General features: G+C 40.8%; 1 protein-coding gene and 1 long non-coding RNA gene across 3 annotated transcripts in view; both read right to left on the bottom strand.

Annotated features, from left to right (window-relative positions):
* The window catches only part of LOC119805342, a 28,268-nt gene extending 3,983 nt beyond the window's left edge, over positions 1 to 24,285 (bottom strand). The window contains exons 1-4 of one of the 2 annotated variants that reach the window (XR_005283899.1): positions 24,005 to 24,285; positions 22,494 to 22,568; positions 18,350 to 18,516; positions 782 to 900 (exon numbers count right to left, since the gene is read on the bottom strand). This is a non-coding gene — a long non-coding RNA (uncharacterized LOC119805342). The remainder of the gene's footprint in view (positions 1 to 781; positions 901 to 18,349; positions 18,517 to 22,493; positions 22,569 to 24,004) is intronic. The other variant, XR_005283898.1, reaches the window with a different exon arrangement.
* On the bottom strand, positions 19,941 to 21,943 carry Armcx5 (armadillo repeat containing X-linked 5). The gene has a single exon (XM_038317304.1). The coding sequence runs from the start codon at positions 21,904 to 21,906 to the stop codon at positions 20,200 to 20,202; it is 1,707 nt and encodes a 568-aa protein (XP_038173232.1). The 5' UTR covers positions 21,907 to 21,943; the 3' UTR covers positions 19,941 to 20,199.
* Positions 24,286 to 25,911: the final 1,626 nt, after the last annotated feature.

Here is a 25,911-nt window from a genome sequence, read left to right as displayed (position 1 = left end):
AATGTGCAAATACCATCATATGCTAACAAGGATGTGTTTGGCTGAACTGATTGTGACTGCAGAGGATTTTCTTCTGTCTTTTGTATACTTTTCCTATAACACATGCTAACTTATAGTTTGTGTGGTGTGGTGTGTATATGTGTGCATGTGCACAAGCACATGCAGGTTTTTTAAAACTTGGAAAAAAAGAACTTTCAGAAAACTGTGACCTCACTTAATGGTTAAGCACACGATGCCAAACCCAACTACAGAGCAAACAAACAATATGTACAAAGTCTCAGATGGAGAATTCAAAAGAGCTGTTTTAAGGAAACTCAATGACAGGAAGAAAAACAACACAGAGACATGTCAATATTCCAGAAAAACTTAAGAGATGGAAGCAATTGAGAATTGGCAAAGAGAAATTCTTGAGCTACAAAACACAGTTAAAGAAATTAAAAAACAGAAATAAGGCATCAATAGCAGCACATCTTAAACAGAAGGAAGAATTAGTGGAGCTTGAAGACATACTATTTAAATAAAAAGCAGTTGGAATAAAAAGCCAGAGAAGATAAATTAAGAGATATAGTGATGTTTCATTTGCATTTTAATAAATAAAACTTGCCTGAAGATCAGAGAGTAAAACGGCCATACTAGTCAGCCATACAGTCCAGGCAGTGGTGGCACACACCTTTCATCCCAGCAGCCACACTAGTTAGCCATAGGGGCCAGGCAGTGGTGGTGTATGTCTTTAATCCCAGCATTAGAGAGGAATATAAAGCGGGATGAGACAGGAACTCACTGTCTTTCAGTCCGAAGATTTCATAGACGTAAGAGCTCTCTAGTGGCTTGGTTGCTTTGCTTTTGTGATCTTCAGGTTGACCCTAATATGTGTCTCTGCATTTTTATTATACGTTCGTGCTACAAAGAGAAATAAAAACGATGCTGGAATGATGGAATGATAAGGTATTTTTAAAAGTCATTTATTTGGAATAATGAGATTCCAGGAGGTCTTCAGATGATAAATGGGTATAGACTTATTCAAAGAAACAAGAACAGAAACTTCCCAAACCTATATAGAAGGATATAACACCCAATTACAGAAAGGTCAAAGGCTACTATTCAAATTTAACTCTATTAATCACTCAAACACATCTTAAAATCAAGCCTCTACAAGTGAAACAAAGATTCTTAGCTGAAGACAAAATAAACATAGGTGTGCCAATTTGTTCAGCACTACACTTTAGGAAACCACACCTGTAAGCAGATGATGATGACAGATTTTTAATTTTTTTTTATGGATGAGTACTCTGCCTGCATGCATACCTACATGGCAGAAGGCATCAAATCTCATCTTAAATAATTGTAAGCCACCATGTGTTTGCTAGGAATTGAACTCAGGACCTCTGGAAGATCAGCCAGTGCTCTTAAACCGTTAACTGAGCCATCTCATTACCTTCCACCAACAGATTTTTATAGCACTAAAAAACTGTCAACAACTGTCAACCAGGAATTTTAGTCTGGCTAAGCTACCCTTTGAAATGAGAGATTAAAGGTATGTCCAGACAAACAAAAGTTGAGAAAATATATTTCCATCAGACCCACTATACATGAACTACTACAGAATTTCTTCAAACTGGACAGAAAAAAACTATAATGACCATAAAAAATGGGCATGCATAAAACACTATGATTCCTTATGATTGGAATTGAGGCTTACTCTATAGGAGGGAATCTATGACTGTTAAGCTAAGTTCAATTAACAACTCCTACCTGAGGCAGTCATATGTCTTATTTAACTAAATTGATATAAGAATCAAATTGCCTTCTAAATATGTAATATTTATACCTATAGTAAAAATACTCTCAAAAGCTTCTCTTTGCAGAATAAGTGACAGTTGAGGGCTCAGCACTACATAAAACATTTGCACTATACCTTCTAAAGCTTTGGGAACAATTTGGAAGATGCACCAATTAGTAGTTAAGAAACTGAAGATAAGATAAAGGACTATGAAATGTCATCCTCTAGGATCAACACAACCATTGCAGTCATGAATGTAAAATAAGTGTTCAAAAACAAACAAAACACACACACACGGCTTAGGGTAGACTACTGGCCTAATGACAGTAATACCCTGAGTTCACTCCCAAGTGTAGTGATATTTCATTTGTATTTTAATAAGTAAAGATCAAAGAGTAAAACAGTCAAACTGGTCAGCCTTACAGACAAGGCAGTGGTGACACACACCTTTAATCCCAGTAGATACACTAGTTACCATAGAAACCAGCCAGTAGAGGTGCATGCCTTTAATCTCTATAATCCTAGAGAGGATTATAAAATGGGAAGAGACAACTCTCAGTCTCAGTCTCATTATGAGATTCCTAGAAGCAGGATCATCATTTTGGACTAAGATAGAGGCTGTTTTGCTTTTCTGACTTTCAGACTGAACTCCAATTTCTGTCTCTGGGTTTTTATTAATTGTGCTACACCTGAGATTAGAAATTATTGACAAGAAAAAAATTTAGAAATGATATAGATATATGGAAATTTCAAAACACAACCTGAACAACAGGAGGTCAAAGAAGATTTCAAGAAAGAAATTAAAATACTTCTTAAAGCTGGGTGGTGGTGGACTATGCCTTTAATCCCAGCACTTGGGAGGCAGAGGCAGGTAGATCTCTGTGAGTTCGAGGCCAGCCTGGTCTACAGAGCTAGTAGTAGGACAGCCAGGGCTACATGGAGAAACCCTATCTCAAACAAGAACAACAAAAAATACTTCTTGAAACAAATAAAACTGAAGACAAGGATGTCTATGAGATATAGAAAAAGCAGTATTAAGAGGGAGGGCTTGTTGTGAACCACAAACATCATACAGTAAATGTACAGCTGAGAGATCACTATAAAACCTCACAGGAGTAGTGAAGAACCTGATTTGCAAAGCTCTGGCAACACCTGACCTTTAGATAATGACTATCAATTCTGTAGAAATCTTAGGAAGCCATGACTCTTCTTCCTTCCACACTGGGATTCAGCCTGAAGTATTCCAGCAGTGTACAAATCATTCGTTGAGATAGCTTTTTCTTGTACGGGCAACTGGATGGCCTTCTCTCACACTGTGGGGCCCTAGTGTTAAGCATTCATTCAGCCAAACCTTTGTTCTCATAGTCAAATCTAAATAAAGCTAGTTCCTCACAATTATCCTTATTGACAGGACTTTCACAAAGAAAGGAGCCCTGAGCAGGAGGCATTGAGCAGGAGCAATAATATGTCTTCTCTTACTGATAAACAGGTCTAGGAGACCCTGAATTCTCAGACAGCCAACTCAAGAGAGTATAACCTACTGGCCTAACAAGCTATTAATATTCTGTACTTACTTTTACCTTTCATTTGACACAAGGTCTTAGTGTAGGAAATTAACTGTTTGTACCTTTACCTTTAAAATATACAGGAAAAAAAAGCTTGGATAACTAAGCCAACCCTAGAGAAAGAAATTCGATCTCATCTGGGTGTCAGTGGATACAGTAGCCTGATGCTTAGCCCGGGAGAAGGGGGTGACAAGCTCCATCTTAATACTCCTGGTACCTGCCGGGGAGCTTCACAGTTATGCCCCTTCTGAGACATAAGGCACCTACCTTGTCAGTCTTTTATCCATCCTGTTAGCCCTAAGAAATGCATGCTTGGGCTGGGCCAGGGTAGTGCACGCCTTTAATCCCAGCACTCAGGAGGCAGAGGCAGGTGAATCCCTGTGAGTTTAGGCCAGCCTGGTCTACAAGAGCTAGTTCCAGGACAGCTAGGACTGTTACACAGGGAAACCCTTTCTCCAAATAGATAGATAGATAGATAGATAGATAGATAGATAGATAGATAGATAGATAGATAGATAGACAGACAAGTAAATAAGTAAACAAGTAAATAAATAAAATGAAGAAAGAAAGAACGAAAGAAAAAGAAAAGAAAGAAAAGAAAAGAAAAGAAAAGAAAAGAAAAAAAAAGAAAAGAAAAGAAAGGAAAAGAAAAATGCATGCTTGGTACCATTGTTATCTATAGAATTGCTACTATGTATGTAAAGAGGAACACTGAGGAGGAACATTGAAAGGAAAACATCAAGAGAGCATAGAAAGAATAAATGGGACATGATAAAAAGTCTCATGTGAGCTAATTTATTTTGTTTACCCTCAGACCTTAGTAGTCAGGTTTTCGACTGCTATAGCAATCCTTCTGAATCCTGAGAGGTTGAGTGGGGCTTATCACCAACAGAAACCTCAATAAAAGCGGCAGTAACCAAAGCCAATAAAATATAGAAAAATCTATAAAAAATCAGAAAGAATGCAAGTAAACAACTAACCATTCACTTTAATTATATGAAAAATAATAAATCAAACCCCAAATTAGCACAAGGAAGCACAATTTTAGTATCAGAGCATAAATAAATAAAATAAGGATTAAAGTGGAAAAGAGTTGGCTCTTAAAAAACAAAACAAGGGGCTAGTATGGTGGCTTAGCAGTTGGAAGCACTGGCAACTTTTCCAGACATCCTGAGTTCAATTCCCAGAAACTATAAGGTGGCTCATAACCATCTATAATGAGATCTGGTGCCCTCTTCTGGCAAGCAGGCATACATGCAGAAGAAACACTGTATACAAAAAAGAAAAGAAAAAGAAAACAAAATGAACCAAACCTTAGATAGACTAAGGAAGAGAGCATTCAAATACAATCAGAAGCAAAAGCAATACAACTCACACCACAAAAGTACAATGGATCATTAAAATTAGGAACAAATACATGCTAACAAATTTGATAATCTAGAGTAAACGAACCAATTTGTAGACATGTACATCCTTGCAAGATGGAATCATGAAAACCAGAAAAGAACATATTAGTAGAGATTAAATTACTAACAAACAGCCTACCATCAAAGAAAAGCCCAGGATCAGATGGTTGCACTGCTGTATTCTATGAAATAATTCACCAGTTCATCTTATTATTTCAAAAAGTGGGAAAGAAAGGGATCATTGCAAAGACATTACAACAGGTCCCCAAACCTTAGTAGGCCCCCAGATCTTAACACAACTGACTCCATAATGGAGGTACCACTCAGGCCATAAAACTCAGCACATAGACAGTACCTCCTGCCAAACTGAAAACAAAGGCCTACTCCATCAAAGTCTATAGTTCTGGGAAAGTCTCTCAATGCACTAACCTTGCTTTTTAGCGTCTGTAGTCCTGCTTCTGGATAACTGCTCTTGTTAACTGGAGTATATCATCCCAGGTAATGCCTTTTCTGCCTGAGAAAGGTGTAACACTGGGATCCTAAGGTCAGTGTAGTTGCTGGCTGGGTAATAAGAATTTCTATTGGCTTTAAACCCAGTCTTCTTTGATGGAAACCCTCCAACATTTTTGGAGGTTCACTTGAGATCCTCAGAAACCAGACCTGAAGGCATCAGGGATTTCAGAGCCCCTCAGAGAGAGGAAGAATGTGATGATCAAGGGGCTCCCAGGGTATGCATAACCTGAGGTATTCAGGGCCCCATGACACCCCTAGAGCAATCACTACCTAAAAATTCAGAGGTGTCTGACATCTCCACCCCAAAAAGGAAACAAATTAGAAAGTCATCTAGTCTGTTTGTAGGGGAGGGGAGAGAGAAAGAGAGGGGGGAGAGGAGGAGGAGGAGGAGGAGGAGAGAGAGAGAGAGAGAGAGAGAGAGAGAGAGAGAGAGAGAGAGAGAGAGAATATATCTGTTTTTATGTGTTTCTGTCAGTTTTGTTTCCCTGTATTGACCAGTGGATTCCTCTGGTATGAGATACCCCCTCCTTGCTTAAGACCTTTACCCTCTTATTTGGGATCTAAATCCTTTTGGCTATGCCAGATCATCCAAGGAACAGCCCCCCACCGTGACTCAAGAATTCACTTGCCTCATTGTTTGAGTCCTGCTCATGGTCCTGGGTCATCCCTGGTTGGTCCCAGGACCTATGTGGAGTCCAGGAGGAGCTGAGCCTCTCCTCCAGAGTCCTCTGTCATCTAAGCAGAATGCATACAAGGAGGGGGAAGTAGTTCCTGAGATGTGCATTATCTCCACTCCCCTGCCTCAGCAGTCCCAGGGAAAAGGGAAAAAGGAAGTTGCACTCCTTCCTCTTTCATGCTTTATGCCCCCCTTTAACCAATGCTCTGTATAATTATAAAACACAAAACCGACCATTCTCTGAAAAAAGTAGAAAACCTGCCCCTCAGCTGAACAGGGGTAATCGCTACTGGACAATGCAGTCTGGACAGAATGGCTTTTCCCTTCTGTCCAGCACTGACCAAAGAGAGAGACTTTATATAATTTCATTATGTTCTTATTAGAAGGATTAAAGTCAGTCAGCTGCTAAAAAGATTTCCTTTGTCACCCAGTCAGCTACAGATAATAGAAAAAAGTTAAAAAAAAAATTAGAGGTATGAATAGGTCTCAGTTGTTGGAGGTAACCCAAAGGGTGTTAAACTAAAGAGAACTGATAAGGATGAGATCTTCTGCATAAACTGGAAGGCACCATCACCTTTTCTGGTGATGAGACACAGTTACTTTCAGATACCCAGCAAAATTTTGGTGACTTACCTGCTTTTGGAATGGTATCTCCTAGCTGAAAGTTCTGTCTCCAATCAAAAGATACAGTTTAACTATCTCTCAGAGCTGGGCAGTGGTGATGTACACCTTTAATCCCAGCACTCAGGAGGCAGTCTACAGAGTGAGTTCCAGGACAGGCTCCAAAGTTACACAGAGAAACCCTGTCCCAAAAAAACAAACAAAAACAAAAAAACAAAAACAAAAACAAAACTCTCTCTCAGAATACAACAAAGATTTCTGGAAGTATGGGCAGAAACCAACCTTCCAAGACTGGTAAATACCAAGTTCCTGTAATTGCTCAACTAACCAGTTCAGCTACCTCCATCCAGATTAAACAATAACTAGTGATTCTGGAAACAAAAAAGGAAATTGCAGTCCATATTGCCTGGTTTGGAGAGATAGGCATCTTGATGTTCTGATAGTCGCACTGGAATACACCTCTCCTGCCTGAGACTTCTGATTTTCATGAGTGTGAGTCCTCGAGAGAAACAGGTATACAATGCCTTGGACCTGAAAGATGGATTCTTCAGCTTCCCATTGTTGGAGATCAGTTAACTCTTATATACTTTTAAATGAACAGACCCAGATGGAGGTTACAGTGGGCAGTGTACCTGAACTTCATTGCCCCTTGTCCCAAGGACTTAAAGACACTAAATGTTCACTTCCTTCCCTTCCATTAGGGGTTTCTAGGGACCTGATGCATGATTAATAAAAACTCATAGGCAGATATTGGGATTCAATCTGAAGACCAGAAAAGCAAAGCAACCAGTCACTGGCTCTTACCTCTATCTCAGTCCAAAATGGCAATCCTGCCTCCAAGAATCTCAGAATAAGACTGAGATTGAGACCTGTTTTCTCCTGTTTTATAATTCTCTCTAGGGATGGGATTAAAGGTGTGCACCAGTGGGATTAAAGGCATGCACTGCCCTGTTTCTAAGGCAACTAGTGTGGCTACTGGATTAAAGGTGTATGTTACCACTACCTGGTCTGTAAGGCTGACCAGTGTGGCTGTTTTACTTTCTGATCTTCAGGCAAGCTTTATTCATTAAAATAAAAATGAAATGCCACTACAAGGACCATACTCTTAAGATATGTAAATGACTTCCTCCTACCTTCTAAAAGTAAAATAAATTATCAAAGGGCCACTGAGGGACTGTTGCAAGAGTTATAGACCTTGGGCTACAGAATACTACTTAAGATAGCTCAACTTTGTATATCAGAGGCTACCTATCTAGACATTCAGCTGAGGAGAGGCAAAAAGAGTCTGTCTCAAGACTAGGATCGCTGTCTTCCTTCAGATCCCAACTAGAAAGACTAAGAGACAAGTTTGAGAAGTCCTAGATACAGCTGGGTTTTGCTGCATCTGGATAATGGAGTTTGTAGAAATAGTAAGCCTTCTACACACCAGCATAAAGGGAGAGCCCCTAATCTGGACTGAGACTAAACACAAGAAATTTCAGGATTTAAAAGCAGCTCTGACTTCAGCTCCATCCCTAGCACTTCCTGTTATCTCAAAAACCTTTCTATCTGTTTGCCTGTAAAAGAGAGAGAGAGAGAGAGAGAGAGAGAGAGAGAGAGAGAGAGAGAGAGAGAGAGAGAGAGAGAGAGAGAGAGAGATTATAAAAAGCTTTTTGGGAGTTTGGGAGGAGGTGTTCAAGACAGGGCTTCTCTACGTAGCCCTGGCTGTCCTGGAACTCACTCTGTAGACCAGGCTAGCCTTGAATTCAGAGGTCCACCTGCCTCTGCCTCCCAAGTGCTGGTAGTAAAGGTGTGTACCACCACTTCCCAGCACCAAAAAGGTTTTTTTTTTTTAACTCAAACTTTGGGGTCATGGAAATACCCTGTGACATACCTGTTCAAACGATTGAACCCTGCAGCCACAGGATAGCCCACCTATCTAAGAGGTGTGGTGCTGCTGTGGGAAGGTTTACATCTGGTGGCCTCTTAGACTTTTTACCCAGATGCGGAAGCACATCCAGCCCCTTCTCTCGTCCCAGTTGGCTCCTTTGGATTGTTTTGGATCTCATCTCTATCCGCTATTCAAGCAGAGAACACTGGTTTGTAAAATTTCCCCCTAAATAAATAACTGTCTATCTCTCAGTTCTGAGCCAGTGTAAGATTTCTTTTAAGTGTCCACATGGAATTATACTCCACACATCTCGGGCGGATTGCCAAGCCAATTCACTGCCGGAATCCCCTCAAAAATCACTGCCACAATGGAGCGCCGCCATAGCGGTGTTTGCAGCACTTAAGCAGCAGCCAAAGCACAGGCAGCTGCACTGTTTACCAGCCGCTTCTTTGTTGCTGGACAGCGGGCTGGTTTGCGGCTTCTGGGCTTCTGTTCTCTGCGCCTGGACTCTGGGTTTACTTGCTCCATGTATGGAATTGATTTGATTACATCTAATCTCTTGAGAGACTCATTTTTCCCCAGTTTTTTAACAAGTACCAAGGTGGATTTTAACACAGGACCTGTCGTGTGTGTCACCATTGCATTGATTCTAGTCACGACTAAGAAACAGCATCATCTGCTGGTTAACAGGTAAAATGGCAGATTTCGTTTCTGATGGGACTTCTGCTGCATTTTCGCTACCACAATGGAAAGCATTACACAAGGCCTATGTGACAATGCAGGTACCTCAATTTACTGGTTTTCTTCTCCATATCATATCATTAAAGAAGAATATGGCACTAGTTGACAGGATTAATATAATCGAAAATCAGAGATTATCTGAACAAGTGGATACCACGATAGGCAAAATTGACTCCATATCTAAGGCTACTAGGAAGTTACCTGAAAGGGTTCATACTGTTGAATTTGATGTTCAGAAGCTATCACAAAGTTTTGATAAGGTAACAGACAGAATGTACCTCCAGGATGGCAATCTACACACTAGCCAAGAAAAGATCAAGGAGGAGATGTTATCTTTGTAGGGAAACCTTGGAATCACAGGTACAGAATGGGGACCAGAAAATTGGTACCTTAGGGAAATCACTAGAAATATAAACAGGTCAGGAGATTCAGGCTTTACGAGAGACAATGATAAAGATTTGAAATGATCAAGGAAATTATTGGAGCTAGTGAACAGGATAGGAAGTCACAAGGACAGGATACAACCTCACCACCAGCTGTCAGAACTGGTTTACCCAGGGTTTTAGCATCATACCCTGTAATTTACTCTGACAAAGCATTAACTTCTAAAGGCTCAAAGGGAGTCAAAGAATGTAGATGGATGCCAATAGGAATGAATGATCTAAAAGAAATCAAGCAAGCCGTTGTTACTTATGGCTTGCACTCTGCATTTGTTAAGGAAATGATAAGGACTCGGGCTTCTAATGTCAGAGCTACCCCCCATGATTTCTCTCAGTTACTGTCAGTGGTATTGGATGATGGACCTTCTTTGATGTTTGGAATTTATTTCAGAGAAGAATGCAAACATATGGAACTTCAAGGAAGAGCAAAAGGTGTGGAGGTTTCCCAGGATCAAATTCTTGGCGTAGGAGCATATGTTGATCCACAGGTCCAAGCTCTTTATGACGAAGAAGTATTGTCCCTATGCCACAAAGCAAGACACAAACAGAAGGAACTCCTACACCATGGTGCTACTGCTAGTCTAATGAAAGCAAGCAAGTCTAGATTAGTATTTTATACACACAGTACCCCAAGACAAGGTTGAAGCCCTCCTCTGAGGAACACCAATGTTGGCTGTCTAATGCCTATTTGACCCAGAATCAGAATCTACTCCTGGCTCACATTCCAGTCCACTCTGAAGAACTCGCCACCATCAATTCAATTCTGCTACCCTCTTGCCTGGTGATGATGACCTGCAGGTGCTCACCCATGACTCATGAGATGAAAGATGAAGTCAGGTACCTGGGAGCTGCAGTAATTACTTTAACTGAAACAATCTGGGCCCCGGCCAGGTTCCTCAGCTCAGAGAACAGAACTGATTGATCTGACCCAGGCTCTCAGATGGGGAAAAGGGAAGTTCACCAACATATATAAATGGAGAGTTGCCATGCTTCTACTACTGAGCATGTCCACGGTGTAACTGACAGAGAAAGAGGGCTTCTCACCACCGAGAGAAAGGACATGAAAAACAGAACAAAAATGGCCCTTCTAAAGTCTATTTGGCTTCCCCTACAAATTGCTACCCTCCCTTGTCCACTCTGAGGACATAAAAAAATGACTACCCTGAGGCAAGAGGTAACTTGACCACTGTCCTGGCTTCCTCACAAATGGCCCTAAGCCTATTGATAATCTGAGGACATACCCTGACCTGGTGTTACTGGAGATTCCATGGTATATCCTGTGGGGGCCCACATGTGACTCAGTTTCCATCTGGACTCAATTCTGACTTAAAAGTCATTTGAGTTCAAGCGTGCCTGCTCTGCCTGCATCCTTGAGGGCTGTGAGAAAGTTCTGATTAAGACCACGAGAAAGAGCATTTTGCCCATGAGAAAAGAACACATTATCTATTAAGAAGTAGAAAACTAGCCGGGCGGTGGTGGCGCACGCCTTTAATCCCAGCACTCGGGAGGCAGAGGCAGGCGGATCTCTGTGAGTTCGAGGCCAGCCTGGTCTACAAGAGCTCGTTCCAGGACAGGCTCTAGAAACTACAGGGAAACCCTGTCTCGAAAAACCAAAAAAAAAAAAAAAAAAAAAAGAAAGAAGTAGAAAACTGAAACTGCTTGCTGCTAGCAGAATTCACAGGAGTGATATGAACCTGCTTAAGTTTTTTCCCCAAGGACAGTGCAGGGAGGTAGTTAGCACTGCTCTTTGTTTGTTCTGCCTTCTGCCCTTAATCTGTAAAAAAGCAAGTTCTGAAATAAACTCTGGGCTCATTGGCTGCTTTGACATGACCAAACAGACCTCCTGATTCTATCCTGTGTTTTGTGTCTCAGTTTCTTTTATCGGACATTTCATCACACCCAATACTGGAAACCTAGCTGACTTTGTTAGAGCAGGCTCCTACAATAACCAATAGGAAATAGAGAATGTAAACAAAGAAAAATGGACAGCTCAAACCTACAGGTTTGTGGAGGACACCAGAGGGAAAGATCATTAACCCAGAAACAACTGGCAGGACTCTGGGAACTGACCTTCACCAGGATACTCATCTGGGATCCATAAAACTTTCTGTGTTGCTCAGACCAAGGTATGTTATACCTAGACTGCACAGCATGGTTCAAGTTTTTTGTCCAAGTAAATCCAAAACACAGAGTGTGTACCCAGGAAGAGTCTGAATGAGAGACCAGCACCCCAGAAAACTCTGGGAAAACTGACTTCACCAAGATCTGGCCTTCCAGGGGAGGATACAAGTATTTGTTTGTTTTTATAGATAACTTTTCCAAGTGGCTGGAAGCATTCACTACCTGGACTGAAACTAAAACGCTCCCCCAGGAACTGGTCCGCCATTGGGCCTCCCCCTAGAAATGGGATCTGACAATATTTCAGTTTTCATAGCTAAAACCTTTCAACTAATAGCTAAAACTTAAGCATGAATTAGAAACTTCATTGTGTATACAGATCACAGAGTTCTGGGCAAGTAAAAACTCTAACAAAACTCCCATTAGAGTCCAACAATAGATGGACAGGACTCCTTACTTTGCTGTGGACCTGCTGCACCCTGCATAGGGAGGGATTTACCCCGGGATTAAGTCTGGAAGACCTATCCCACTGCTACCCAGACTCAGAGACCAGTAGTTCTCCATACAGGCTATAAATCAAACTATCTGAGAAATCTAGCAAACCTCTGAGTATACCAGCAACTTCCCCTTCTTTGAATCTAGTAATAACATCTGAGTCAAGCAAACAGCCAAATGGGCACTGGACCCAACCTGGAAAGGACCCTGCAAAGTGATTATCTTCATTCCTATGACTGTGGAGATAGCTGACATTACATCATGGATCCACACACCCAGGGATGCCTCCGCTAAATTGATTGTCTCTCAGACTATGAAACCCTTAAAGTTAAGTAGGTTAACTTAACTTAACTTGGGTCCCAGGTCCCAGGTCCTTCTACTTCCTGTCCCTCTCCTCCTCCTGAGTCTTATGCTAGGTATGAATACAAGGTTATGGTTCAATGATGTGGGATTCCTTCAGTGTATTTGTTGCTTTTATTGGTTAATGAATAAAGCTACTATAGCAGGGCAGAATATAGCCAGGCTGGAAGAGACATATATAGAGAGAGGAGGTGGAGTCAGACACCATGTAGCTGCTGAAGAAGATGGTCACTGGAACTACCCAGTAAGCCACAGCCTCATGGTGATACATGGAATAATAGAAATGGGCTATTTTAAGATGTAAGTTAGCTGATAAGAAACCTAAGCTATTGGCCAATGAAGTTAATAAAGTTTCTGTGTGATTATTTGGGTCTGAGTGGTCGGGAAACAAAAGAGCTGTCTCTGCTTACAGTGCAATGCCCACCACCCTCAAACCTGGATCTGGGAACTAAGGAAGACAGATACACGAAAGGCATTAGCTAGTGTGACTGCAGAGCAGCAACCCATATTCATCTTGACCTTTGCAAACTGTTAGAGAAAAGAAATATGTGGGAGTTTATCTTTTGATAAGAATAAAGAACTTAAAATTCTATGTATGCCCTGCTGCTGGGTCCCCTAGTTGCCAGGAACAGGGGAGTTTCCACTGCAAAAATTGAGGTTGTAAACGAGGCCTCCTGAAAACACACAGATGAGTACAAAAAAGCTCCTCCCAAGAAATGCTCAATAGGAAAATATAATCCAGTGGCCATAAAATTACAAATCTGGAAAATTTGTAAGAAAAATTCTGGCCTTTGGTAAACCTGGGGAATCAGAATTTATGCCACAAAAAGGGACCCTGGGGATAGATTCAAACTGTCCCTGCCCTGTCCCCAGACCTTGGGTCCTAAACACATCCTGAGTCAGAGTCCCACCTCCTGATATCCAGGAAGTGATCCTCACCCTCTTCTCCATTCCTAACAAGGTTCACTGCATAGTTAATCATTCCAAACAGAAATCAACCAGGATTGCTGGTTATGCTTAGACGCCCCCCTCCCAGGTCCCCATACTATATAGGGAACTAACCAGACTGTCATCCCATTGTCTGACAAAACTCATAGTGACTTGGGGACAGCCCAAATGAACATTAGGGGACTCACAAGAGGCTGGAACTTGTCTCCTAAACAAAACCTTTAACCTAAGCACTTTCCTTTAATCTGATACCTGCTATTCTGTCTTGCGGGGTTAACTCATCTGAACAACAGCAATTATTACTGGGCCCCTGAGAATATCTGGTGGGCATGGATCAATGGTTTGACAAAATGTACCTGTTCTGATGTTTTCCAAACTGAGAAATTCCTTTTATTCATCTTAGTAGATGTTGATCTAGATATGTTGATCAGGACCTAGAGGTATTAAAAGTTTCCATTTCTGAATTAAAACAACAGTTAGATTACCTTGCAGAAATGGTTCTACAAAATTGGAGAGGTTTAGACCTCTCATGAGATAAAGGAAACTATGTATGGCTTTGGGAGAAACCTGTTGTTTCTATGCTAATTGATCAGGAGTAATAAAAATATTGCCATAATTGGAGAAAACCTCAAAAAAAACCTCATAAAAGAGAGAAAAAAACAAAGACATAAATCAAATAATTAGTACCAGTTTCTGTCCTCTTGAGCCCCCTAGCTAACTACTAATAGCACTGGATTAATCTTTAGTTCTCATTCTGATTGGATTAACAACAGGATCCTTCATCTTAAACTACTTGGCCAATTATGTATCAATTCAATAAAAATTAATGGCCCCTAGGACCAACTACACATCTTAAAGCAAGATGAGGCTACAATTTGACTCATTCAATAACACTAGTGGGGAAACTAACAGAGCCCCAGACCTTACTAGGCCCCTCAGACTATAGCACAATTGACAGACGTCATGATGGAAGTACCATTCAGGTCATAAAACAGCACGTGGACAGCACCACCTGCCTGATGGAGGAAGGTCATCTGTCTATGTGTTACTTTCATTGGTTAATAAAGAAACTGCCTTGGCCTTTGATAAGCCAGCCCTTAGGTGGGTGGAGTAGACAGAACTGAATTCCGGGAGGAAGAAGGCAGTGAGGCAGTCGCCATGCCTCTCCTCTCTGAGTCAGACGCAGGTTAAGATCTTTCCTGGTAAGCCACCACCTCGTGGTGCTACACAGATTACTAAATATGGGTTAAAGCAAGATGTGAGAATTATCCAATAAGAGGCTGAAACTAATGGGCCAGGCAGTGTTTAAAAGAATACAGTTTCCAAGCCAGGCGGTGGTGGCGCACGCCTTTAATCCCAGCACTCGGGAGGCAGAGGCAGGAAGATCTCTGTGAGTTTGAGACCAGCCTGGTCTACAAGAGCTAGTTCCAGGACAGGCTCCAAAGCTACAGAGAAACCCTGTCTCGAAAAACAAAAACAAAAAAAAAACAACAACAAAAAAAAAGAATACAGTTTCCATGTAATTATTTCGGGTAAAGCTAGCCGGGTGGTGGGAAGCGGCCTGTCGCCTCATCACTACACCTGCCAAAACAAAGACCTAATCCATAAAAGTCCATAGTTCTAGGAAAGTCTCTAAATGTACTAACCTTGCATTTTGGCTTCTGTAGTTCTACTTCTAGCTAACTGAAGTATGTCAACCCAGAAGATGGCTTTTATGCTTAAAAATTTACCCTGGGAAAGGCTCAGAGCTACACTGGGATCCTGAACACCCACTGTAGTTATCAGCTGGCTAACAAAGGCTTTCTACAAGTTTAAACCCATGTCTATGAGATCAGCGTTATTCAGACAGTAACATACAGACAAAACTATAGGCCAATGTATGATTGATCAATACATATGAGAAGAGCAGCAAATTAAACTTACTATGACCAAGTGAGATTCATTCAACAAATGCAGGATGGTTCGATGCAGTCAGTAAACACATCAATGAAATGAAGGACTGTAAACCACACATGTGCAAAATATGTTTGATAAAATTCAACACCCTTTCATAATAGAACTGAAAAATTGGGAATAGAAGGAATATATTACAACATAATAAAGCCTTTACAATAAGATGATAGTTAATAAAGTAAAAGGAAACAAACTGAAAAGACTTCTAAGATCTAGAACAAGAGAGGGATGTTCTCTTTCACCACTTTTATTCAGTACAGTGCTAGAAATCCTAGCAAAAACAATAAGGACAGACAAACAAGCATTCATTCGGACTGAAAAAGAAGTCAAACTGTTGCTGTTTTGAGGTTACATGTATATCCACCAAAAACAAAACAAAATTAGAATGAGCAAGTATATTCTGCAAAGTTGAAGAATATAAAATTAGCATGCAGAAATTGCCTGAAATAAAAACCAAGAAAGCAATTCCACTATCTATAAAAGTAAAATTTTAAAAATAAATTTAAACAAATATACAAAAGATCTCTATAGTAAGATGTATAAAACACTGATGAAAGAAATTAAGAGGGATATAAAAATATGAGAAGCCACCCTGTGTTCATGGATTGGAAAAATCAACACTGTTAAAATGTACTAGCAAAAGTGATTTACAAATCTGATCTAATTCCTATAAAAATACTATAAATGCTCTGTACAGAACTAGAAAAATGCAATAATAAAATCACACGGGCTGGGAGGTGGTGGCACACACCTTTAATACCAGCAGAGGCAAGCTGATCTCTTTGAGTTCAAGGCCAGCAGGGTCTACAAAGCAAGTTCCAGGACTGTTTCACAGAGAAACAGTCTCAAAAAACAAAAACAAACAAGCAAAAAATAAAAAAATCAAATGGAACCACAAAAGTCTCCAAGAAACCAAATATATGTCAAATAGATAGAACAAAGTAGGAGGAACTATATTTCCTGTCTTCAAATCAAACCGCAAAGCTAGATTAATTAAAAAAATTAGCATGATATGATATAAAAAAGGACTCACAAACCAACTACAAATAACAGAATCTAGAAACAGCCTACACATCTACAATCAACTCTTTTCTAACAAGGTTGCTAAGAACATACAATAGAGAAAACCGTCTTTGTAGTAAACAATGCTGGGAAAAATTGATGGCCACAGGTAGAAGAATCTCTTGAAAGTTACAAAAATCAACTATCTCTCACTAATTACACAAGACCAACTTCGAATATATTAAAGGACTATATGTATCACCTAAAATGATGAAACTACTAGAAGAAAAGTAGAAAAAAAATGCTTTAAGACATTGGAACTAACAGGAAATTTTAGAAATAACCATAAAAGCAAAAGAAGCAAAAGCAAAAATTAAAATGGGGTAACATTTCACTAAATTTTCTGCACAATATAGGAAAGCAGAATGCAGAGACAGTCTACTAAATCGTGAAAATACTGGTAGTTCGTACATCTGGCAAGGATCTGATACGAAGACTTTATGAGGAACTGCAAAACACTCAGAAAATCCTCCAAAAAACACATTTAAAAATGAACAATATGCCTGAATAGGCATTTGCCAAAAGAAAACAAACATAAAAGTGGACAACAGGTGCTTGAAAAAATGCTTCACATCACTAACCTTTAGCAATAAGAGATGCCACCTGACACCAGTAAGGACTGCTATTATCAAAAAGATTAAAAATAAGATATGCCAGTGAGACTGTGAAGAAAAAGATATTTTACTCTGCTCATGAGAATGGAAGTTGATATACATACTATAGAAAACAGTATGGAGGATCCTAAAAATACACAAACGGAACTACCATATGATCTAGGAATTCCACTATTAGGTATACTTCCAAAGAAAATTAAATTAGCACGCTAAAGAGCCATCTGCACTCACACACTCAATGCAGTACTGAAATTCACAATAGTCAAGAAATAGAAGAAAAACCCAAAGTATTCAAAACCTGATGAATGGATAAAGTTATGGTTCATGTACAGGATAAAATAGTATTCAGTCACGAAAGTCATTCTGGCATTCCTGACAACAGGGCTGGAGCTAGGGATCAGTATGTTAAATAAAATAAAGCAGGCACAGAAAGACAAATGCCTTATCATTTACACATATGTGCAATCTGAAAAGGTTGACCTCGAAGTTGAGAGAAATTGTTGTTACAAAAGGCTAGGGAGAGTATGGGGTAAAGCTAATTAACAGATAATAAATTTCATTAGGAACCAGAAGTTCTGCTATGTTCCTATATGGTAGGGTAAGTACAGAGAACAACACACTATATTAAAAAACCTGGAAGACTTTTAAAGTTTTTAGCAGCAAAAAAAGATAAATGCTTGAAATGAATATGTTTAACTAAATTTGAAAAACACAGAAGTTATACATCTACTACACATTACAGCAGGTTAGGCCATTAAAATATCAATTCATGTTTTTATGTATCTCTTTAAAAGAATACTTAAATGGTAGAGGAAAATAACAGCATTTTAAAAGATGTAGATACATTCAAATGATCATATACTGATGACAGGAATACAAAATGGTATTTCCATTGCGGAAATCAGTTTGGCAGTTCCTTAAAAGCTAAACAGAATTATCATCACGTTCCCAAGCAATTCCACTTCTAAGTGCATTTGCAAAGGAACCTGGGGACTCCCACAGGTACCTGTACTGAGATGTTCACTGCAGCACTGGTCATAATAGCCCAACTGTGGGAACAGCTAAAGTGCACACCAATAGATGACATGTCAGAAACTTAGATGGTTTTCGACTCTCAAAATTACCACTCAGGCAGGAAGACTGATTTCTTTCTTTGGCACCAATATATACACATATCCCAAACTCACCCTTCTCCTTAGCTGATACTGGAAAATTCCAGGCCATCAACTGATTAAGTGTGTGCTCCACAGGGCATTTGAGAAACAGAATGTTTTCAAAGGATTTGGTCCGATTGCACTGTGAAGAGCTCCAATGAGAGAAGTACTCACAGCTGGTATTAAAGGCTAGGGGAGATCTGTGGATTAAAAACAGTTACACAGAACTTCAAAAATCTTCTAAATCAAAGTGGCACATTGCAAGAAAAAAAAACCCACTGCTTTCCCCCCTAATTCACAAAGATGGAAATTATCCTTCATTTTTATTCCTAGGAATATGAAAAATAGGTTCATATCGGACCTTCCTAAAAATTAAACCAGGACTAGCTGTTAAAATTTAGGATATATTCCAGCATATTGATTTTTTTTATTTAGACCTTACCTAGATACGTGAAGTTTGGAAAAGGAGGGTCAAAAGAAAGATCATAGGCACATTCGTGTGTGTGTGTGTGTATGTATGTGTGTGTGTGTTACACATACATACACATACAGACATCCTCCAGAGATTATAATCTCTACTATTTCCGATGTTGGGCAGCAAATTGTGACTAATCAAAGCAAAAGACCTGCAAAAGGCCTGGGGAGTAGGAAAGGCAAAGGTAGTATCAAATCCCAATCTATACCTGTTGTTCTATACCACAACCCTCTGCTCTCAACCTAGCTTTTATTATATAAACGGGAGGCTGGGATAGAATAAGCAGCATGGCTTCAAAAAGTAAACTGAAAATGAGCAGGATAGTGAGGATGGGGAGATGAATTTCTTACTAACTATGCACTACTAAAGGACTTTGATATCCGGTGGTTGTGTCACACACACAGCCATGCCCTGACCTTAAGAATCAGCAGGAATAAGGAAAAATGACCAAATCCAAAGTATTGGGCAGAAAACAAAAGCAAGGATGAGAACCAACAACCGACCAAGTGGAAGAGTTGATGTTAATATTCAGTTTCTGTAGGTGATCCCAAGCCTCCTCTGAGGCCCAGACTGTAGGGATAGAAAAACCTCGTTGTAAGTAGCAAATCTGGTATTCCTGGATAGGGAGGGTGCTAATAAGGATACGATGTGAATGTGTGCACTTCCCACAACTGTCCATTATTTAACTCAACAGGCTAAAAAGTAGAAACTCTCTTGGGGAATAAAAACTTCAAGGCATCCTGGTGAGACAACAGATGTCAAAGGCTACTCATAGTGACATGAAGGCATCTGTATTCTCCTCCTCCAAAGTCTGCCATCACCCACTTCCCCAGAGTTGTCAGGATAGAGAATCCTCACTTGAAACTCTACACCCTCCAGAGAGTCAGAAGCACAATCCTGTCTTCTTGGTCACAGAATGATTTATTTTATTCCCTGAGCATGTTGAAACGAAAAGATCTTCCAATCTGTGAACCCATTTGTTTGTGCCACCCACATCAGTAAATGGACAGACAGCGATCATGGCTATCTTTACATTGTTCATCTCTGACTACAATTCAACTGAAGAACAGGGACAATGTTTTCATCATGTTTAGCATGCAACTTTATTAAAAACACGCAAATGGAATACAAAAATACACTCATATCAGTGTAACACACAGAAATATAGCTTATTTAGGGTGAATAGGTTCAGAACTGGGTTATATTACAGATACCAAAAATACCAATTTATAGCATAGATAAGCACAATAAAAACCAACAAGTGTTTACTCTCTCAAGATGACTAGCATCCATAAAATTGCCTCCCTCAACACAGAGAGTATAAATATCAAATTTATACTTATAATATGCATTAGATTTATATTGGGAAGACAAAAATGCTCAAGGTTTTGTGAGAATATACAGCTACTCAGAGTTTGAGTATTAATCGGATAGCTTTATCTCTCACATCAGGGTCACTGTGCTCTGCTAAGTCATTGAGTTTCTGGTCAAACTCTTTTGCCTCACGGAATATGGAAATAAGTTCAGATTTAGTGAACATTTCCTTGGTAAACAGCTTTGCCCTTTTTTTGAACTGGAAATTTATATTCTCAAATATATCAATGATATGTAGAATATTAGCCTTTGACTCATTCTTATGAAAGAGAGCAACCAGTGACGACAGTACTTCAGCACTGATCAGTTCTCTTGTATTGGCTTGATTCTTTGACAAATATAAAATAACCCTTAAAATCTGATATTTGATTTTGACACTTCCTTTGTTTAACAATGTGATAAAATAGCGAACATAATTGACAATCACGTGGTGGTAGTCAAATTTTATACTCAGGCTTGCTAACAGTTTTAGTTCCTCAACTTGTACAGAGCAGTTCAAAGGACAACAGAGTATGTCCCTACAAACTTTATTTACATGTGCTTCATTTTCTTTTGCTTCCTCAGAAGCATCAGTGCTGGCACTCACATTTAAATTTCTAGGGTACTTTTTAGCATTTGGATTATTGACAAAATTTTCAATCATAACAGTAATACCAACATCATGAACGATATCTTGAGTAAATGGGTAAGCAGGACTGATACCCATTATCATTGTAGCTATCTCATGAATAAAAGGATCCCTAGTTAACCTAAGTAGGGCAACAAGCTTATCAAACTCTACAGGCTCTAAACTAAAGGTACGCGATTTACAGCGACAGGTATTTGGGTTGGGTCCATACTTTTCTCTTTCCCGGATTTGTTCTTTTACTTCAGCTAAAGTCTGGAAGTAAGGTCCTCCTAAAACTGGAATCTTGGTCAATGGTCGAACACCCAGAGGAGTTTCAATTAAGGTCGCAACCAGAGTCCAGTTCCCTTCTGGAGGTAAAGATCGCTCGCCTTCCTCAACTGGAACTAGGACAATAAACCTGCCCCTTGCCCATGCTGCTGCTTTTTTTTTTAAAGTAAAGTCGAATGTATCTGGGGGTTCAGGTTCTTCCTCAACCTTAGGTGGGGGCTGATAAGCTTGAAGAGGGTATTCATCTTTAGGCCAGAACCAGGACCCTACACTAGGCTCTTCTCCAGTCCAAAACCAGGAGCATACATATTCTTCATCATCATCAGTGGTGTTGATGACAATACTAGCTTTGCTACCAGCCCCAGATCTGACACAGGTCTCCTTCTTTATTATCTCAGCTCTGTGCTTCATATTGCCCTTATCACTAGCCTTGGCTGAGCACTTGCCAGACGCCTCAATAGTAGCATCAACCTTGACTTCAGACTTGGTTACCGTAATGACCACAGACATAGGTGAGGCATCTGACTTGGAGTGAGGCACTAACCCAGGCTCTTTCAGGAGCTCTGTCTTAGTCTGAGCCTTAACTAGAATGCTAGTCTTATCTTTCTTTTTTTTCACTTTCCATGCCACAGTCTCGGGCTCAGTGTGAGTCACTGTTTGTGTCCTGGCCATTGCTTTACCCCTAGCCTCAGCCTGGTTCCCCAATTCTTCTTTTGGTTCTGTCTCAACCACTTTCTTGGTCTGACTCTTGGCTTTTCCTTTAGCATTGGCAAGGCTTTTGCTTCCAGGTTTCGCAGAAGCTCCAGACTCTTCTCTACCTTTCGCTTTAGCTGTAGAGCCAATCATGGTTCAAGATAAAAGCAAAGCCCTTATATGCCCTTATCTCAGCCTTGCCTGAAAGTCAGCCCCAAGTTGGTGTTTTCAGATAGAGTCCGGTAGTCAGTCAGCCCCCTTTCCAACTAGAGCTTCTGCCAATGATATAGACAGCATGCTGAGGAAGCTCACTCAAGATAAAGGATAGCTGTGCTTGGGCGCAGGCCTGTGGAGGGTGGTGGTCTTCAGCCACTCCAAGGCCACCAGATCTGGCACTGAAGTTGGACCTAGGGGTGGAGGAAGGAAATGGGGCTTTAAGTCTCTTCCAATTTTTTTCTCCTCATGGTGATTAGCACAGAGTGATAGTTAAGTATGGAAATTCAGTGTTCTATGGGGAAGAAATAGACAACTAGCAAACTCCTTCTTTCATTTCGCCCATTGTCTACACCTCCTCGTGCTGCCAACTAGATGTCTTTCCAGACAAAAATAAGGTCAGGGAGAATAGGAAAGCGGGATGGGCATGAGAGGCTACGGAATCCCTAGGCTGTTTCCTGACCTGGGACGGAGCCAACTAAATCTTGCCTATTCCATCCTCAAGGAATCCCCACATTCATACTAACCTGCACTGATGTGAAGTAATTTTCTCTCTGCTTTGCTTCCACTGGTGACGGGCCGGGCAGTGGATCCGGTGGACCCTATATACAGACAAAGCAGACAGAGAACCTAAGCTCTTCAGACGGTTTGTCTAGTTTTTCCCTTCCTGGTCCTCATCTCTACCCATTACTCATCTTCAAATCTGTTCCTCCTCCTCCTCCCTTAAGGCCCACCATTTTCCTCTTCAGTGATTATTCTGGTAATTCCCTGGTTGAAAATTAGATAACAACAAGGTGTTAAAGCAAAACAAGGCAGAGGGCATGAAAGGACAGATCTGCATCCTGGATCTAGCTCTAAGGTACACGAAGACTCCTAAGTAAATGCACAGACCAAATAGGGGTCACTGATAAACTGACAAAACCGAAGGACATAAGTTTCTAGTGTCAGTGGCCCCTCCGTTTCTATTGTCACACCAACCTGAGAAACTCTTCATTATTTCTTAGGTTCCAGTCGGGTTATTTTACAAATATTCAAACAGTCAACAGTTATATAAGCCTATGAATATGTCCTACCAATGGAAATTGGCAAATAGGAGAACATCGCTAATGAATTTATTTTAGAAGACAGCATCGAAGGTATAAACCCTTTTTGGATGTAGATACTTGCTCTGCAAAGAGCTCTCTGATTCCCTTTCTTCCCCCCCCCCCCCCACGGAATCTCCACAATCGTCTGCTATGCTCTTAAAGCTTGAAAATTTCCATGAAGACACTAAGTCATCCCTGCACAGTCACAATGTTGTCAGTAGGGAGGGTAACGCCTGACAGTAACAGGAAGCTGGGAAGTAACGAAAAGGCTTGTTTTCAATTTTCTCACAGGTTCTTACGCTTCTTTCTCCTCCCCACACACCTATCATATTCTGCAATATAGGTGGGGGAATGGAGAGCATATCTGGAAGGCTGGCACAGAGATCTAGAAATTCTTCTAGAGCCCTACCTATTCTTAGGTTTTTTTTTCCTACTATAAAGAAACCAGGTCAGTTTTGTTTATCTTCTCCCCTCCCCTCTGGATGTGATGCCCTGACATATGGAGAGCTGCAAACTTGGCAGCACACCTATCCACAGAAATGAATGTTTGCTAGCCCCAAATCAAATGAAAACAGTGAGCAAGATATAGTTAAAGGTCAGATAAACAACCAGAACATGAAACAGTCTTCCATTCCAAGACTTAAATGCCCCCACATTTGAAACCTCCTGTATACTCCCTCCCTGATTCTCAAGGCGCCTCAACCGCCCTCACCTGCTATGGCAGCTCTGCTTCCTCTGACAAGTACCCCATCTCCCCAGTGGATGATGCCATTACTGCCATCTCCTTCCCGAACAAGTGAGGCGAGTTGATGGAAATGTAAATAGCTTTTTACCATCCCCTCCCCCCGCCGGCTTCTAGCTCCCCCCGCCCCCCCCACACACCCAGGTCACAAAATCCCGCAGCAATCTCAGAACCCGCATTCACAGCCCCAAGCAATGTCCTCCTTACTTACCTGTTCTGCTTGACTCGGAGGCTGCTTTGCGTGTCTCCAGAGGTGTCTCGCCTTAAGAAAAGGAGGCAGGCAAACGCAAGCGGCAGTCAGGTGCGGGGAGCAGAGACAATGGCGGCCACTGTATTTAGGGGCTGGCCGAGCACTTGGGACAAAGAAGCTTACTTTACTGATTAAGGGCCATGACTAGCAAACTACTATCACCTTTCGGCACTGTCTCTCCACTGCCGCAGGCTCCTCAGGAACCCTCTCGAAGCGACTAAACACCGTCTGCCTACATCCGCCGGGACGCACTAGGCGTGGCTGCGTCACGTTACGGAAGCCCGCAGAGGGCGGGGCTAGGGTTGCTGAAGGAGATCCGGCTTAGGGAAGTGGAAGGATACTTCTGCTCTTGTTAGATGGCCCCGTTTATCCCACGCTGCGGCACCACGGGTCTGGTGCCGAGTAGGAAAAACAGCGCAAAACATCAGGAAGGAGACTGTTATCAAATGTCTGTATTAGCTTCCCGCTTGGGAGTGCCTCTCATCAAGCTCACCATGCCTTGCCGTTGTTACGTATTGCATACTATTCATACGATTTTCTTGCTGTGACGTCAGGGAAAAAAAAGCTCTGGTTTAGCAGCGCGGAAGGATAGCAAAGAAAAGGATAGCGAAGAAAAGGATAGCGAAGAATTCTAGTGTTTATACATTCGTCACTAAACTCCACAGCCCACCAAAGTGGGCTGATTAGGTAGGGGAGGAACCCAAGGTAGAAAAGCAGGGGTTGGGGGGGGGGGATGCGGAATTCTCAATGCTGAGTTAGAAGTAGAAATGCTAAATTATCCCAACAAATTATAAACCGTTCCCTTTACAAGGAAAATGCACTTGTAAATGCTTGCTTACATAAAATGTATAGGCGTAGTGGCAGAGCCTAATGAAAATCGCTCAACTGCCAGATCGTTAGCAGTCTCCCATTTTATTTTTCCTGTTGCTATCTCTTGAATGCTTTGCTTTTATTGCCTGGGATACATCTTGCTTTGAAATCGTCTTAGATAGCATGAGATAAAGATATAGGAAAAACAGTGGTGGAGAAAAACAACGGTCCCTCACCACCTAAAGATGCAGTGACCTAGATTTGATCTGGGCACAAGGAAAACTACTACATTCTTAATGAAGAGAAATAATACCAAAATATCTTCATATCTATGAACTGACACCGGTCTCTGCTCTATGGATTCCTTGATCCATCATATTTCTTGCCCCCCAAATCTGTGATTATATAAACTCTTTAATTTTGAATGTTGGGCCTCATGTTTGTATTATATATTTGAAAATAAATTTAATGAAAATAAGCCTTAAAATTAGAAAGCATTTTAGACATGCATACCTTATGTTCTTAGAAATGTTCCAGTGCATCAGTCCGACACAACTCAACTTTAAACTGAGTTGTCGACCATAGTCTATATATGGTAAGAGGAATTTTTCCTACTTTAGGGATGTTTATAATTTTGAAATTGCATTAGTAAAAGTAGATTGTTTTCCCTCAACATTTGAAAGAGAGATTTCTGAAATTCCTTTAGCCACTCACTGCACAACCTACATTACCAGAAAACCTGATAATGTTATTAGACTGGAGGTTAACATTCGGAAGGAATGACTGGGCCATAAGGAACCATAATGGGTGATGATGGTCAGTCTCACCAGACCATCTTCAGGGCCCAGAAAACAGAGATGCAAATCTATTTGGTGGGAGGTTCAATAAAACTTGATTGCAAAAATAGGTGGTAATAGTCCCTCTAGATGGGCCAAATCAGGGCCCTAAAAACAGTCCAAAAAGAAAAAAAAGAGAAAGAAAGAAAGAAAGAAAGAAAGAAAGAAAGAAAGAAAGAAAGAAAGGAGAGGGAGAGGGAGAGGGAGGAGAGGGAGAGGGAG

Source organism: Arvicola amphibius, chromosome X, assembly GCF_903992535.2.
Source record: "Arvicola amphibius chromosome X, mArvAmp1.2, whole genome shotgun sequence".
Lineage (NCBI taxonomy): Eukaryota > Metazoa > Chordata > Mammalia > Rodentia > Cricetidae > Arvicola > Arvicola amphibius.
Note: the sequence above shows the minus strand (reverse complement) of the source record. Positions and strands in the feature narration are given on the sequence as shown.